This window comes from Amphiura filiformis, chromosome 1 (assembly GCF_039555335.1).
Source record: "Amphiura filiformis chromosome 1, Afil_fr2py, whole genome shotgun sequence".
NCBI lineage: Eukaryota > Metazoa > Echinodermata > Ophiuroidea > Amphilepidida > Amphiuridae > Amphiura > Amphiura filiformis.
This window is the reverse complement of record NC_092628.1, coordinates 48,130,959-48,149,415: the sequence shown is the minus strand read 5'-3', so window position 1 is coordinate 48,149,415 and position 18,457 is coordinate 48,130,959. Positions and strand designations below refer to the sequence as shown.

General features: G+C 33.6%; 1 protein-coding gene across 1 annotated transcript; it reads left to right on the top strand.

Annotated features, from left to right (window-relative positions):
* The first annotated feature begins 4,891 nt into the window (after positions 1 to 4,891).
* Positions 4,892 to 18,328, top strand: LOC140148036 (sideroflexin-2-like). Its single transcript, XM_072169877.1, has 9 exons — positions 4,892 to 5,349; positions 7,135 to 7,305; positions 8,243 to 8,341; positions 9,862 to 9,937; positions 12,469 to 12,615; positions 15,368 to 15,434; positions 15,837 to 15,936; positions 16,307 to 16,354; positions 16,974 to 18,328. Exons 1-9 carry the CDS (start codon positions 5,162 to 5,164, stop codon positions 17,071 to 17,073), a joined length of 996 nt encoding a protein of 331 aa, XP_072025978.1. The 5' UTR covers positions 4,892 to 5,161; the 3' UTR covers positions 17,074 to 18,328.
* The last annotated feature ends 129 nt before the right edge of the window (positions 18,329 to 18,457 follow it).

Below are 18,457 nucleotides of genomic sequence, written 5' to 3'. Positions count from 1 at the left end.
CCAAATTTGACCTCACAGCTGAACTTATCAAGTCTTTGCCATTCTAAATATGTATACTTTTATATACTTTAGACCAACAATTTAGAAGTTATGAGGCCCGAAAGTTTTCATAATTCCAGGGTTCAGACCAACCTTAAATTAGTAAATTTCATATATTTTATATACGTTACGTATTTATTGAATGTTGATTATACGTAAATTAAAGATTATGAACAGTGACTATCAACTTATATTCACAATGCAGTTGTGGGTTTCAGGAGGGGTGGGGTGGGATGCGCGTGGGGTGTACCACATGTATATTAAATAAAGAAACAGTACTATTTCATTTATATTTTGCATACAACTATATTTTTGTAACACGTATCAGCTGATACAGTCTTTTTGAATATTGAATATAATATGTGTACAAAAATTTTTGTACCAAATCTGTAGTCATAGAATCTATATTTATAACAATTAAATGGTTTACTTTTAATCATTGTCATACTAAGGTATATTTGGTTGCAATTTAGTTATACGCTTGACTGGAGTTCGTACAACCAGTAGAGAACGCCTGTGTTTATAGTAAATTTACTACAGATTGTATTAAAATTATATGCAGTATACCTTCCTCGAGTCAGTAAAGTAAAATCAAATTTTGAGATTTTCTCAAAAACTACTCATATTTGCAGGAATCTGATACGCTAGTTGGATTCCTTGCATCTTTTCCTTTCTGAAAATGTGTACTTTCATATACGTCTCATCATTACATTTAGAAATACAATAAAAAAACATTATCTAAATTACTGACTCGAGGAGGAAGGTATACAGGCTATACATATACGTACACCACGACAAAATGAATAAAATATTACTCAAATTGAGAAAATAATACCCAACATTGAGTTTCAAAAAATAACTGGTATATTATTTGCTTTGTTTTTTGTATATTTTTAATTAAAATCATTAGCGAGATTTAAAAAAAATAATTATGGTGGTAGGGTTGATAAAATTATAAAATGGGTTATTGTATGATTATTATTGTTAGCAGTTAAATCAAAATCCCTGATCAAATTCTTATTATAGTGATCTTAACAAATGTACAATTATTGTTTTATGAAATAGATATAAAAGTTTTGTAGATCAACAATTTGTGAATGTGTCTGTGTATTCATTAATATAAGCAGTAAGAATACAAAACCCACCCAAGTCCACAGTTTGGCCAAATTGAGTTAAGCATGGGAAATTGTTGCTATACATAGGCATGTTATATGTACGAAAGAACAACTCAAATTCATCCTTTGTGTTTATTGAGCATGTGAAAAATAGCATGTATGAAAGAACCACCCAAGTCCAGGATCCCAGTCCAGGATTTGAGTATTGTAACACATTGATTGAAATCCAGTATGTATAAAAGTCCACTTGTAACACATTCATTGCTGGAGAGTAACTTTTGAAAAAAAAGGGGGCTTAATCAAGGAAAGTGTGTGGTTTATATTACGTGGCAGTATGCTTATCAACATTATACACATGTGTGTTTTATTTTGTATTATCTTACTAGTGGTAATCTCATTCCAACATTGTTGTCTTTGTATATGATTCAAAAAACCACCGAAGTCCAGCATTTAAAATTAATCCCCACGAAGTCCATTAAATGCCAATCGTCATACCTAATACAGGTTAATCCACTCATTTGCACGTAAAACTTACCATATTGACCAGGTAAATCTAACTGAAGGAATTAAAATGATACACAGGGTTTTTTTTTCTCAAAATCACTTCCCATGGACTTGAGTGGGTTTTGAATTCATTTTTTTTTAATATTTACATGTCGAAATACTAGTATATAAAGGGTATAAAACGTTTAAACATTCAGAAAACATTTTTGAAAGCTTAAGGGATCTGGAATGAGCGTTTTGAGTGTTTCGACAGTATTTTTTGTGGGACATAAGAGCACATCAGACATATCGAATTGCATTCTGAATACGAAGAATGTCTTTCTGATATCAAATAATTTTCATTTTTTGAAATTCACGATATAATGCATTTTGTAGTGTTTTTTCATATAAAATGTTTTAAAAATGTATTCATGGCATTTAAATGCTATTAAACGCTTTGACCAAAACCAAAACGCGTTAATAACGTTTATAACGTTTTGAAAAAAAAAATTTGTATAAAATATTTTGCAAACATGTTTACCAAAATATATTTTGCAATATTATTTTGACAATATTTAAAAATATTTTTGCAGTGTTTTTTCATGTAAAACATTTTTAAAATGTTTTCATAACTTTTGTAATAACACAACATTTAAATGCTTTTAAAACGTTTTGACCAAAACCAAAACGCGTTAATAACACATTTATAACGTTTTAAAACCATTTTTGTATTTGCTGGAATGTAACCACTGTAAAAATAATAATGCGACTTTGACAACATTCCCATTCTGCCCCGATTCCAGAAAAATACAGCACTAATTTGTTGGGATTGTAAACATATTATCCTTTTTTGTCAAATGAAACATAACTTATCCTAAGCCTTTAGTTAGTACTAACTGCCCGACTAACTGGCGATAAAAGTCAAAGGAGCGAAATTGACCAAAAACATAATTGTGCATGTTTTCTCACACAAACTTCAAAGAGATCTGGAGTCGGTCTATCGCACTCAAAATCTTGTGTGCACGAATGCTAAGAGAGTTTTATAATACCTTATGTTAATTTTGATAATTGCCTAGAAATTGCATTTTCCAAAACACAAAATGCATAACCTGAAATATGTCTTTGCAATAGTCTTCTTTGGACTGATTGTCAGAGCATACCAAAACACCATAATACGCATGTATTTTTCACAAATTAACCAGTGAATATAAACTTTACGGGTGGTGTTAACCCTGGAATTATGAAAATATTTGAGCCTCAATAACTAGAGTATTGGTCCATAGTGGTATTGGTCTAAAGTATATAAAAGTATACATATTTAGAATGGCAAACACTTGATAAATTCATCTGTGAGGTGAAATTTGAGCAAAAATGCTAATTTTTAAAGAAAATCCCCCAAACGGGTGTTTTGGCCCAAATTTTTTCGGACCACGTAACAAAAAGATTCGTGAGTCAAAAAAATGTTTTTATTAATTTTTAAAAACTAGATATGTTCCGTTGCATGCATGGGCGTTAATACTGAGGGGACAGGGGGTCGCCCCAACCTTTTGGCGAAATGACCCTTTTTTGTTATCGTCATCAAGTTTTGGACAATTTCAAGACGGATCGCCGCTGCTGGTTGAATGGCGTAGGCTGTATTATTTTAAAATTAACAGTGTTGATTGATTACCAATAGACCTAAATTATTTCCACTGCAGAGAAATTCAAACGAACACAAACGCTGAACTCGGATTGATTATCATGATAAACACATAAAGAAACAGAATATAAGTGAATTTAAAAACTCTGAAAATAGTGTCTAATTATAAGATTGACATGAAAACATTCAATCCGCCACAATGGGTATAAGGCAATACTGCAAAAACAGCAAAGTAAAACTTTAAGGAGTATTTTGTGATCCTTAGCATGCTCTTTTTATGACATTTTTCAATAGATATCCACGAAAAAAGCTTATTCCCAACATTTCAGTTGATTCCGACTTTGCGTTTGCGAGTTATGCTTAATTATGTGTATCACCAGAACGTTATTCAAATTTGGCGATATTTTTGCTAAACGAATTAATCTGCAAATTTTTTTTGTATAAGTATTATGTAGCCAGAGGTTTCCAATGGTATAAAAATCTCAACTTTTTTTTTAGGAGATGAGGCTGTGGATCAAGAAAGGCCCTTTAAATAAACACTTAAACACTTTAATGGCTAAATTTTGTACAGTGAAGGTATAGGGGTGATGTTAATTTATTAACACTAAAACACGTGAAAATATGAAGAAGCACACTTTTGACACTTGTGTTAAAAAACATAAACATTTTCATATTTTTACGTGTTTTAGTGTTTATAAATTAACACCACTAGGTCTATACCTTCACTTTACAAACCTTAACCATTAAAGTGTTCAACCCCAAATGCTTAATAAGTGTTGCTCTGCTATTTCTGCAGTGAACATGTTACAAAATAAGAAAGTTAATCTTGTGAACAACTAATACATGTTAATGGGTGGGGTATGAATGTTTGGACAGTATTTTTTGTGGGACATGAGGGCACATCAGACATATTGTATTCTGAATACGAAGAATGTCCTACAAATAATTTTGATTTTTTTTTTAATTCGCAATATAATACACATTGGAAATTATTAAAATTTATATTTTTGATATTTAACAGTCCTCGAAGTAAACTTTATCAATTTAATGATTATGTACTAGTACTTAAAGTATATGTAGCTGCCCGGGTGTAGCTGGAATGAAAGGCCGACGATCAATTGAAATAGACTTTTCATATTGAAGATATGGATTTTTTATCCACAAAAAACCAAAAAACAATTAGGTCTTTGGGGAAAATGTATATCTTCAATACGAAAGGTCAACATTTTCAATGGATCGTCGGTTTTTCATCCTAGCTACACATACTTTAAGTACATATCATTAGATTTAGAAAATTTACTTCGAGGACTGTTAAATATCAAAAAATTAAAAATTATCAAATTTTAATAATTTGTCATAAAATTTGTATTTCAAAAAATTATTCCTCGTATTCAGAATTCAATTCGATATGTCTGGTGTGCTCTCATGTCCCATACAAAAATGATGTCGAAATGTTCATACCAGAGCCCTTTAAATAATACAGCCATTCAATAATAAATAAATATAAAAATAAAATTTCATCAATATCACAGAGGGCGTACAGCAAATTGATTAACAAATTCAGTTCAGGAACAAAATTAATTATTTATATAATAGCTGTCAAAGGTCATGCTTAATGCAAACATGCACAGACAGTGCACAGACGGTCGATGAGTGCATTGTAAAATATAGTAGCTATGTTGATAAGCTTAAACGATATCATGAAATTTTACATAAAATGTGTGCTGGTTGTAATCACAGCACAGTGAGAAACAAGTTCGGAGTAATATTGTTGTTTAAATACCCGATGCTAATGCTGCATATATCTACTGTATACCAACACCAATTTCTCAGTTCTGTTATGGTTATCTACGGAAGATAGACAGGTTGTTGAATTCGCCAGACAATGACTGCTTCTGCCACTACCAGTACGGCTGCTAGTATACCACTTCGCGTGGATTTGACTACGCCAAGATGGAACCAGTCAACGTTTACTGGAAGATTTCAACATTTTTTTAATATATGCGATCCCAGACTGAGCGTGTATAAAAATGAAAGCTTTGAGAATGCCAGGGATTTGGTGACGAAATACAAGTAAGTAGGAATTAGGACTACAGAATGACATGATATAGTCTATATATCTATCTATATATATATATATAGATTAAATAAGCTTATCATTTAATATCATGATAAACATACAAAGAAACACAATTGATGATATGTTCCACAGTCTGTAAACACATGTATAATAATTATATTCTTAGTTACTAAAAATAAAATAAAAATTGCCGTATCGATCTCTTGTAACATAAAAAGATATTATAGCATAATAATGACGGCAACTTAATAAGCTTTAATAATTAATATTAAGGATCGTAAAAAATCATCAAAATTCAGGTCTTTGTACCTTTCTGTCATGTGCTAACATTATAGCCTGCTAGCATGGCTAAGGGTTAAGCTGAATAGCCGTGTATTGAAGACAATATAGAAGACATTTTTCTGTACACGAATCTGTAATTTCTCTACGTACGAGCGTAAGTAGTGTAATTTGCTACATGTATTTGAATGTGGCTTCAACTTTGTCTATACTGCTGTTTTCGTCGTTTTTTTGCAAACTTTTTAATTTCAAAATTCCTAATGACAATTTGAATGACTTATCCTCCACATGTAGTCAATTCATAAACAATTATAATTTTGTTACACTTACACTGCGATCGCTGAATGGGCCTTTAAATGTCTATTACCCCGGGGTCTATTTCCAACGGAAGGGGTCAAACGTTCTCTTATACAGGGTGTATCAAAATGATTGGTACCCATCAATATCCAGAGAGTACACGTATGAACAAAACTACGACATCAAAATGCATTAAAACATCCACGTTTTTTTTGTTGTTGTAGATTTATGTAGTAAAATGTCATCAAACTATAAACTTCAAGAGGATTTAAGGGATCTGGAATGAGCGTTTCGACAGTATTCTGTGGGACATGAGAGCACATCAGACATATCGAATTGCATTCTGAATACGAAGAATGTCTTTCTGATATCAAACAATTTTCATTTTTTGAAATTCACGATATAATACAAATTTTATGACAAATTATTAAAATATTTTTGATATATAACAGTCCTCGAAGTAAATTTTATAAATCTAATGACCTATTCTTAAAGTGTATGTATCTGGGAGGAAAAGCCGACGATCAATTGACAGTTTTGACCTTTCGTATTGAAGATATGGATTTTTTTTCCCAAAAAGACCTAATTTTTTTTGGTGTTTTGGGAAAAAAAATCCATATTTTCAATACGAAAGGTCAAAATTTTCAAATGATCGTCGGCTTTACATACACTTTAAGTATAAATCATCAGATTTATAAAGTTTACTTCGAGTATTGTTAAATATCAAAAATATCAATTTTTAATCATTTGCCATAAAATGTGTATTACATTGCGAATTTCAAAAAATCAAAATTATTTGATATCAGAACAGGCCATTCTTCGTATTCAGAATGCAATTCGATATGTCTGATGTGCTCTAATGTCCCACAATAAATACTGTCCAAACGTTCATACCCCATCCCTTAATGTTGCCTTTGGAAAAACCAGGCGTTTCATTAGACGACAAAGCCGATAGGTACCAATCATTTTGATACAGGCTGTAGGATTGAAGGAAACCTATTTTCTTTACCAGGTCGGGGGAAGAAGACTTTGACACTAAGTCAGTGGGTGTGGCGATACAGACAGTGAATGAGCGAATGGGAGGGAGAAAAGAGATTTTTTTTTTTTTTGCTTGTTTGTTTTTGTTTTTTACTGTACAAAGGAGTTGAAGGGAAAAAATCAAGTTGCATTTAAATTTCTCTTTCACCCACTACTTATACCAGATTAGGGATAGAACCTCCTGGGACCAAACAAGAACAACTATGGCTCGCACAGAAGCTCTACATGTCTTCATACCATCCTGATTCAGGAGAAGAGCAAAACCGAATTGGTAGGATGTCATTCCAAGTGCCCATGTGCATGGTTATAGCTAGCGCCTCACTACAATTCTACAGGTCAGTTACGTACGGTATATAATAGCTTCCCAGAAAATACAAAACGTTTTACAGAAAACGTTTAAAAGTTGTGTTATATTAGGCCTAAAGGGTATAAAACGTTTTAATGACATTTAGATAACATTTTTGAAAACTTGATGCAAAACATTCTAGCATAATTTTAAGTGTTGACATATTTTGCCAAAATGTTTACTAAAAACATATTTTGCCATAACATTTTGACAGCATTTTTAAAATGTTGTTATAGTGTTTGTTTAATATAAAACGTTTAAAAAAACTGTTTTCATGACATTTATATAACCCGACATTTAAAGTTATTAAAATGTTTTGACCAAAACCACAACGCGTTTATAATAAATTACAACAACAGTTTGAAAATGCTGTTAACCCGGGGCTGCTACTATTGTAAAATAATTAGCAAATAATTTAACAAAATATTTTGAATGCTCACAAATGTTTTCTAAAATGTTGTTAAAACGTTTTATACCCTTTATATAACCCAAGTTTTAAAACGTTTTCTGTAAACGTTTTGTGTTTGCTGGGGATTTGTAAAACTAAAATAGATTTGAAAAACAGCCACGCATAATATGTCTACAAAAATGTTCCAAGTTTGCAAGACTGGAAAATACAATCGAAAATGGTTAACTAAGTTGATTCACCGTCGCATGTCGTCTTTTATCAAGTTTTTTATCATAAAAAAAAATCAAAACTCGGTTCCGGGCGGTTCCGACCGGTCCGGTTGGAGCCAGTTTCTATTGTTCTAAAAATGGAACACGGTTCAACCGCCGGTAACCGCGGTCGGCTTTTGATTTCATCTCTACTGATGTTACTGTTTCAATTATATTCTTACAATTTACACCTATAATAAATTATTAGTATACCGTATATCACCATTGTTGCAATAATGTATCCCGTCAATGTATCTTCTTCATTTCAGAAGTCTTCCAGCGGTGATATTTTGGCAGTGGGTTAACCAATCATTTAATGCAATAGTAAATTATACCAACAGAAATGCTACTTCTCCTATAACAAATAGGTAAGATCAAAAATTGTGACATAAATATGTATGATCAAAATTCCTGGTGTTTTTAATACTATATAGGTGGTTGTAATGTAATTTCAATCTGGAAAAAGATTCGACAGACCATGCTGTAAACTTCGGTTGTAAGACTTCAGCCTTTTTAGTATAGTATATTTTTAAGTCCCGACTATACGTCGACTATTTCTGGTCGTAATCTATAATGAAAACTCAAGATAACTTAACGAAGTTCCAACAATGAATAAATTTGATGTGATCAAAATAACTGATAGTGCAATGCAAAGTTCTATGCATGCAACATATTTAGATATTATTTTAGCACCCAAAGCACAAAATAGATATTCAATTCTGCTCACATATAAACTTAAAAACTTTAAGAAGACCATTTTCGTCAACACGTACGCGGATGCATAATAATTTGTGGTGTTATTTATGTCCGCCATATGTCGCGACTATCGCTGTAGTTGCGACTACGACTATACAGGTACACACCAGTAAATAGCTCCCATTGACTTTCTGTACAAACAGGGTCCAGGAAAACGTCATTTCCTTGACTCCAGAGCGACTCAGTTCTTCAAAACTTACCCTTTCTGCAAGTCGAAGGTCAGATGAAGTCATCATTGTAGAAATTATATACGGAGTCCAGCATTTTTTTCCAGAAAAATGCCGACTAGATCACCCTATAGACGAATCTAAATTCACGCATTCCTACACCTGACTAGCAGCCTTTAGTTGGGTAGCCGTCGGCTACAATGCACTCAAAATGTGAAATGATTCGGCCTTGGCGGAATTTTAAACTGCATTCCATCACTCGTTTTACACCTTAATACATAATAATCGGATTAACTACACGCGGTATCTATGCATTGATGTACTTGCAAACAAAAGGACTATGTATGAATAGATGCGATGGGATTACCTGCTGAATTATCTCTATTATATATATTATTCTATTAACCCTCCTCGTCCTTGCATCTTCTCTAGGTGTTAGGCGGCTTTTATTTGCACAATTGGACGCTCAAAACACCAGGTTGGTGCTAGCGGCTACCCAAAGATGTCCGACCAAATCCTGACCATGACTTGGCTCGTTGGATTCGTCTATAGCCCATACAGCGTACGCCACCTCACGAATAGCTTGGTGTTTCTGAAATGTAACACATTTTGAAAGTTTAGCCCAATTGTCATAAAAAGTCAGATCCTGCTCATTTTTCACAGACAATCTATTTCCCAGGCCTAAATGAGGATTAAATATGAATCAGGGCCTAATAGTTGGGGTTTAAGCCTTTTCTAATGGATTTAATTCAGTCGTATTGCACGTTTCCTCGTTTGAAACACTGATTTTTTCCCAGGGTGTAGGAGACTTGTATTTACTGGTGTGCATTCATAAAATTGGCGACTTGGTCTTGCAACCAGTACAGTGTATAAGTAAACATAACAATCGTGTTTGGTTATCCAGTTGCAATAAAAAAAAAAACTCTCATTGTATAAAACATCTCTTTTTGTCTCTTCTTGTTTAGGCAAATCGGAATCGCCTATGTATCAGCTACGACAGGTGGTTTTCTCGCAGCATTTACATTTAGTAATATTACCAAGGTTTGTGTGTACATTAATCCTGCTGTCGTTCCTACCCGATTCATTAAATACCGTAAAACCTCGCTAACAAGCATATATAGGCCTAGTACGTTTGATGAAAGCTAATAAATTAATCCAGACGCAACCCATTGAAAAAAAATAACATTATGGAGTTTGAGCAAATTAATTGCCGATACAAGTATTGCAAACAAATACTATTGTATGACCAATCTATTGCATTGGCATATTTACGGTTGTTTTGTATTAAATTAGCTTTCATCAAAAATACTCTATATGCTTGTAAACGACGTTTTACGGTATGTGCCAAAATTCTGTTGCCCCCTTTTGACATTATAGCACAAATATGTTTTCCCTTTGGGACAGGTAAATATTGGACAGCCCCTTAGTCGTCGTAACTCTTATTTGAAAATAGGCTTTTGCATCTGAACTCTCCTATAATTGAAGACAGAATTAAAAAGACTGGTTTCGTATATGACGTCCTGTCAACCAGACCAAAAATACCGTACTGCGCAGGTCAGCAACCAATCACGCCGCGCCTTTGCCCTGACGTCAGGCGCAAACTAGGTTTTTTTTTAATTCGGTCTTCAATTATACTCCCCCAGCATGCCCTGCTAGATCTACGTTATATGGGTCTTACCTTCATGTAATCATCACGACATTATTTTATCCCTCAGTTCCCTAACCCTAATCCTAAACCCTTAAACCAAACCTTAGAATTCGTGATAATGCTTACATGAAGGTACAACCGTAATACAGGGTGTATCAAAATAATGTATACAGTTCGAAAAATGCCACTAGATTAAAAGTATGAGGTATTTGGTCAAAATGCTATAATTTAGAGCTGAATCAACATCTTGTCCTCCCACAACTGTAAAATCACTGACGTGTGACCATTAATAAGGACTCGGTGGGTATTTTTGTGAGCCGAGTAGTAAAATGCAGTTGCGAAAAGGCAACTGAAATCAAAGCAACACTTTCTTTACAGTAATTGACAGTCTTAGTCTTCCACATGGCCACCAGGGCATGGCCACCATCCTCTGTATGCAGATATCAGCTCTCCTCAACATGACATCAAGTTCATCAAGGTCTGCAAGAGAACTTGTGAAAACCTTTGATTTTAGATAGCCACACAGCAACCAATCACGCCGCGCCTTTGCCCTGACGTCAGGCGCAAACTAGGTTTTTTTTTAATTCGGTCTTCAATTATACTCCCCCAGCATGCCCTGCTAGATCTACGTTATATGGGTCTTACCTTCATGTAATCATCACGACATTATTTTAACCCTCAGTTCCCTAACCCTAATCCTAAACCCTTAAACCAAACCTTAGAATTCGTGATAATGCTTACATGAAGGTACAACCGTAATACAGGGTGTATCAAAATAATGTATACAGTTCGAAAAATGCCACTAGATTAAAAGTATGAGGTATTTGGTCAAAATGCTATAATTTAGAGCTGAATCAACATCTTGTCCTCCCACAACTGTAAAATCACTGACGTGTGACCATTAATAAGGACTCGGTGGGTATTTTTGTGAGCCGAGTAAAAATGCAGTTGCGAAAAGGCAACTGAAATCAAAGCAACACTTTCTTTACAGTAATTGACAGTCTTAGTCTTCCACATGGCCACCAGGGCATGGCCACCATCCTCTGTATGCAGATATCAGCTCTCCTCAACATGACATCAAGTTCATCAAGGTCTGCAAGAGAACTTGTGAAAACCTTTGATTTTAGATAGCCACACAAGAAGAAATCAAGAGGTATATACGATACGATCAGGAGGGGCCACTCCACTTGGTGCTTTAAAGTAATCACACGATTGCCAAACAATTCTGCAAGGCGTTCTATCAATTACTGTAACGAAAGTGGTGAAACTGTGATTTTCATGTCATTTTAATTGATTTTGCGCATCTCCATTTTACACGGATCACAAAAATACCCACTGAGTCCTTATTTAGGGTCACATGCCAGTGATTTTACAGTTGTGGGAGGACAAGATGTTGATTCTGCTATCAATTATTTTGACAAAATACCTAATACTTTTTAATCTAGTGGCATGTATAGATGAGGTGACCTATGATGTCACATGTTTACATTCAGACCGCCCTCTGTTGTTTCTAGCCAGGCAAAATAACACAGGAGTGTCTATGGCAGACCACCTAAATCTCTTCAAAACTCAACTTTTGAAAACCTTTGTGTGAAAAAGTTTTGTGTGATATTATAAATATAGCTTGATGCATTTGTAAACAAGTTTAATAATGTTTTTAATATTATTTTATTTGAAACCAAAGTTAATGAAACAAAATCAACTTCTTCCATGTAAACTATAGTGTGTTTTGCCTGTCAGTTTTGATCTCAGGCCAATAGAGGGCGTATCAAATGTAAACACATGTCACCTCATCTATACTTCATTTTGATACACGCGTATGTTTCATACATTATATTAGAAATTTGCTGTGCAAGTTATAGCGTCAGTTTTGTAATTAATATAGTTCATACCAGTTTTCCTCTTTCTGTATTTCTGTTTTCAGCGATCTCTTCCAATTATAAGACGATATGTGCCATTCGTAGCTGTTTCGTCTGCACACATGGTAAATGTGCCAGTTACTCGACAGCAGGAGATTTTACATGGAGTCAAAGTTTACACCAAACAGGGCGAAGAACTTGGAGCATCTAAAGTAAGTCCATTTGTTTTAATTGGATATTTCATTTAATTGCTATAATAATTATTATCACTTGTTTGTCATTTGTTATTTATTGTTGCTGCTACTGATATTGATCATCTGAAAATCGTCATTCAAAAATTATCTGACTTTGAAACTCTTTATTAACATTTCATTGTTTATTTATTTATTTATTTATTTAAAAATTCAAAGTTTAGACCTTCTAGAATAGGGTATACCGATCATCAGACGGAAAATTTGTCATGATTTCAACTTAACAGAAATGTGTATACATGTATATGGTCAATTCCAGCCAAAGCGGGCCAAAATTCTCTCTGGGGGCCATTTTGAAAATGTTTTCCTTTTCAATTCTAGACTTATCAAATGAGTCGATCATGTCTAGTGAATCATCAGGTGGAAGTGCCATCGGATTGAAAAATAACCTTTCTTGCTAGACCAAATAAAGTGTTAAATGCGCATATGCATGTTACCCACGAATTCAAGCATTTTTCACCTGTTGTACGCCATAAAATTTCACTTTCTTAAATATCTTTCAATATTTTATGTGTGACTCATATACACTAGAAATCGGTGAAGACTTTGAACGTAAAAAAGAATTTTATTACATATATCTACAAAGAAATATTTTGGTTATTACAAATTTTAAGAAAGAACCAGGTGTATAGTTAAGATTGTGTCAATTCTTCGAACTCTTTCCAAAGTGGCTGTTATTTAACATTACTGTATTATTTCGAAAGATTAGAATAAATGCTTAATATAAATATAAAGTTAGATTTTGTATCTCGTCGCAGGATGAGGATCTCGGATGGATTCGTGGGTAACAGCGTCTGGAAAATAGCAATTCCTATTAATTTTTTAAATAAAAATAAAAAATACTTTTCCGTATGTCAATAATTCAGGCTGCAATGGCACTAAAATGAATTTTAATCAAAATACAGACTACATGGAATATTTAGAATGGATCATTATGGCATTTTGGGTATAAAAATTTTGAGAATAATGAAGTTGCCAACTTCAAATAGACAGAGCAAACAGTTTTATATTATTATTTTAGTAAAATCATTCCATATTTTCATGCAGCAATATTCTATTAACTCGTGTTTGACAGTTCCTATGAACTAAAACACTGCCAATACATTGTTAACTATAATTTAAGTAGGGATTCGTGGGTAACCAAAATGTTCGTGGGTAACACATATTTGAAGGTATGTATTGGTAAGCGGCAAAATAGAAAATATTACAGAAGGTTGGAAACCACCATGCGGTTATTCCTCCATTGTGTTTCAATGATTCCCGTTTCTCTAACCAATTGCATTTACCCAAAAAATGACAATTTAGGATTATCAATCAAAACTTCATGATGCAGCTTCAGTATACCTTCAAGAGGACGCTATTAAACAGGACTGTTTTGGAACCTATTTCGCATGTTTTCAAAATGTTAAGATGCATAAGAATCATATAATTTGCGAGTAAATCCTTGGATTCGTGGGTAACGCCGAATTCGTGGGTAAAGCTATAAGTACTATAGTACCGTTTGGGGTTTGCGTTTCTTAGGTGTATAAACTGTAAGTACTGTCAAAATTATAGCATACTCATGGCTTGAATACGTGCTGATTTAAACTTAAAATAAACAATCTCCTTATTTTTCAAGGTTAGCATCTATTCGGGATTCGTGGGTAACAAAAGTTTAAACCGTCGTAGATTCTTTTTTAAAGCGGTGAACGTATTTTTACGATTTACGATTTTAAGCGCTTGTCAAACTAAATTCAGTGTCCAAAGTCATTAAATGTTAATTTAAGTTATGGCAATTATATTTGCTGGACTCGTGGGTAACAGTTGATACGTGGGTAACGTCAAATTTGATTTTATGGAATTTTATGGGTAAAACGTATTTGCATAAAATAATCACTTGGACCTCAGAATTATAGAACGAAACTTCGTTTCATGATATAGTCATTTATGGCATATTCACTTAACATTTTCAGAAGGATCATTTTATTTTTGATACGCGGGTAACAAAATTTTTAGCCAAATTGACTTAATGGCCTCTAGAGTCCACAAACTTTGGTGGAATTCAATCGTTTTACATATGATGAGAGATCATGCAAACGTCTTTCTAACGGTAATAATTTCATTTTGATTGAAGGACATTCAATGACATATATGGTGCTTTATCTTTGAATTCGTGGGTAACGCCAATTCATTTAAGCTATCATAACTTGTCCCCTGGTATGACTTGCTAGTAAAGGCCTATATGCACAAAGAGAGCACATTGGACGTGACATGATATGCTCAATCAATAACGTGATTTCCTTTATTAATGACATTTTAAAGTGGAAAGTTAACATAGAGAGAATTTTGTCCCGCTTTCGCTGGAATTGACCATATATTCATTCTGTGGTGTCAAAAACATGACAACCCAAGCCAACCATCACAGCCTCTACTCCAAAGTAGTCGAGAGGTTCTTAGCTCACCTGTTATGGGTTTGAGCAGCTCTCCGGGAGCACTCTATTATTTCAAAATAGTCACCTGTGAAGTAAACTTGTTATATTTATTTATTTATCTATTTATTTATTTATTTATTTATTTATTACTTAGTTTATTTATTTATTTCATTATTTATTTCATTATTTATTTCATTATTTATTTATTTATTTATTTATTTATTTATTTATTTATTTATTTATTTATTTATTTATTTATTTATTTATTTATTTATTTACTTATTTATTTATTTATTTATTAGAAAGCTGCATATAAAGGCATATCACAAGTGGTAGCAACAAGAATCTTTACGGTCACACCAAGCTTGGGTGAGTAGTGTCAGTAATTTGTAAACCTGCTTAAAAAGTACTTTTCCCGCGTCGGGGTTTTTTAACACAGCAGTGACGTTTGACTGTGTTCGTGGTCTTAGACCACAGCTATGTCTAATTTTTGTTTGTTTGTTTGTTTTTTCATATTTGTTTCTTTTTTCTTTCTTTCATTTTTAATTTTAAGAGATGTCACTACTATTATGGTCGTGTTATTTTGTAGTGCTTTGGTGATTGTGCTTTGAGCAGTCAATTTCGTTATCTATTTTATATTTTCTTTTACTCAAGGTGGTATACCAATTATAATGAGAGCTCGCTAGTTATGAATATATTTTCTTTTCACAAGCTGGTATACCAATTATAATGAAAGTTCGCTATTTATTAATATATTTTCTTTTACACAAGGTGGTATACCAATTATAATGGAAGCTTTACTAAGATATAAATGGTTTCAACATGCAACATGGTCACATATACCGCTGCAAGCCACACTAGTCGGCATTATGTAAGTAAACCACTAATAGGGAATATGAAGCACTCTAGTGAATTAAAATATCTTTAATTTCTAATAGCTGACTCAATGGGGAACACAGATCCAATTTGCGAGAATTACTCGAATAATGACAGTAAGAGTCAGATATCTTTGAAGATAGCAATTTTGCCGCCAAGAAAGTATTGATTGTTATATTTGATACCTAAAAGCAAACAAAAGTGCTGGCTTTAAATATTTGACCTCTAGTACATTTGTATATATATCATAGACGATTAGGAAAGCGAGTAGGCAACTTTATAAAATCTTAGTATTTTTGTGCTTGGTTAATTTTACCTTCTGGTACATAATGTTATGTTTGGCTTGCTATTCATTTTATTTTTAGGATGACTGTGATGGTGCCATTTGGATGCGCATTATTTCCACAAAGAGCGTGAGTATTGTCTTTCCAAGTTCGATATCATTTGCTACATGTAATTATATTTCAACCTTATCAAAGGCCTTACTAAAGTCAAGAAATACCATAGATATATTCTTCACTATCTATGGTCTTTCTTGATTTAAGTAGGCTAAGGCTCTCCCGCCTCACTATCTATGAAAAACCGACATCAACATCAGGTTATCACAATGTAGGAAAAAATATAAGTGTTAATTCCTTCAAGCATGGTTAGCCTAAATGAGATTTAGGCCTAAATTTTGATCACTAGCCGTATTTTGTTTACTTGTACTATTGGTATTGACGTCACTGCGTATTTTAGGTTGCGCATAGTCTTGAATATAAATACAGAGACGCATTTTGACATCGCTTCCAATCATCTCAAGGTAATAAGCAGTACCGTATAGTAATTAAATTATTGATATTGTCACAGTTCGTCATAATAACGAATAACGATTACTCTAAACCGTCCCTGATAATGTCGCCCTCTACAATCAGTATAATACACAGGAGTGGTTTATAGTTATCTGCAGTTCGTTAGCATGGTCAGTATGACAAAACTATAACGACCAAAAAAACACTCACAATCCTCGTAACTTTGAATGTTGTGTTACAGATCTATTGCTACTGAAAATCTCGAGCCAGAGCTTCGGAATCATATACGAGAGAAATATGGAGATAGTATTGACAGAGTTTATTTCAACAAAGGATTATGATAATAGTCGATCAGATTAGAACAATTAGAAGATGACTGATGAGGTTTGCCAACATAAAAATCCATGTAAACGTGACGTGATGAAGTAAAAGGCGTCACTTGTCGCTATAAATTCATTTCAGGATTTGGCAACAAAAATGGTTCAAATTCCATTGCATTACTTTCTGTTTTCATTCCCAACATCATAAATGTAATTGTGTAATTGGTAAATGGAAGTCCAAATCTGATGCAATTTTTCAAAACATTGTATAGCCTATTCAATGGTTAATTATATTGCGTCCCAATGGGCACAGGTTAGATCAACCTTGTATGGACGTTGAATCGACGGCTGAAATGACGGTCGGATTTATAAAAACTGCGCCAATCAACGTTGTATCGACGACAATGTGCGTCCGCATTTTCTAACCTCATCGACCAAATTTCAACCTCCTTTCGACTCAATATCAATATGTTGGGTTGAATATTGACATGATTTCACTACATCAGGTTGAAATCAGGTTGATGATCGATGAGTTGATACGCCAACGAGGAATCAACGTCAATTCGATGTCGACTTGTGCCCACTGAGTTGGAAAATGAACATTGAGGAAACGAATAACACATGTTGCTTTATTACATTACAAATTGTATTATAGATTTGTTTCGAATTGCAATAGAAACTAAACACTTATTTAATTATTCAAACGTTGGAGAAGAGCGGTAGTATGTTAGCACAAGACAATCAACGCGGGCTTCGGACAACCATAAACTTAAATGACTTTACATTACACCTGAGGGAGACAACCGAAGTTACACGAATAAAAATGTACTCATTTCGACATTGGCCACAAAGACAATAGCAAGGAAGACCAATGCTTAGAACCTCTTTACTGTCAGTTGTGCCCATTTGTGGTGGCGCAATTTTTAATAACACCCATAAAACGATAGAGTCCTATTAGTCCGTTGTCGGAGGCCAATCCCGTGTGCATGAAAGGTTCCTTAAGTTGTAGACATGAACTAGAACATGTGACATGACAAACAAGTAAGGTTAGAATTTTGGTACCCTGGCAATAGCTAAAACTTGCTCAAATTGTATTTAAAATGCTACCAATGTATTCCTCAAGTCATAAAGATTCAGAAAATGAATTTGTCGGTTTGGAAATCTTTATCTTACTTCTGTCAAGATATGAAGAGCTTAGCTTCAAAACCCCTTACATCCACTTGAGCAATTTTGAGAAAACATCAAAAAATCATCTAAAAATCACTGATATAAGAGGGTTTGCAACAAAAGCAGTTTTTGGCGGGATGCTCATCCTACCCAGGCATCCCGCTTTTGTTGCAGACCCCCTTATATCAATGATTTTTTTGATGATTTATTAATGTTTTCTCAAAATTTCTGAAGTGGA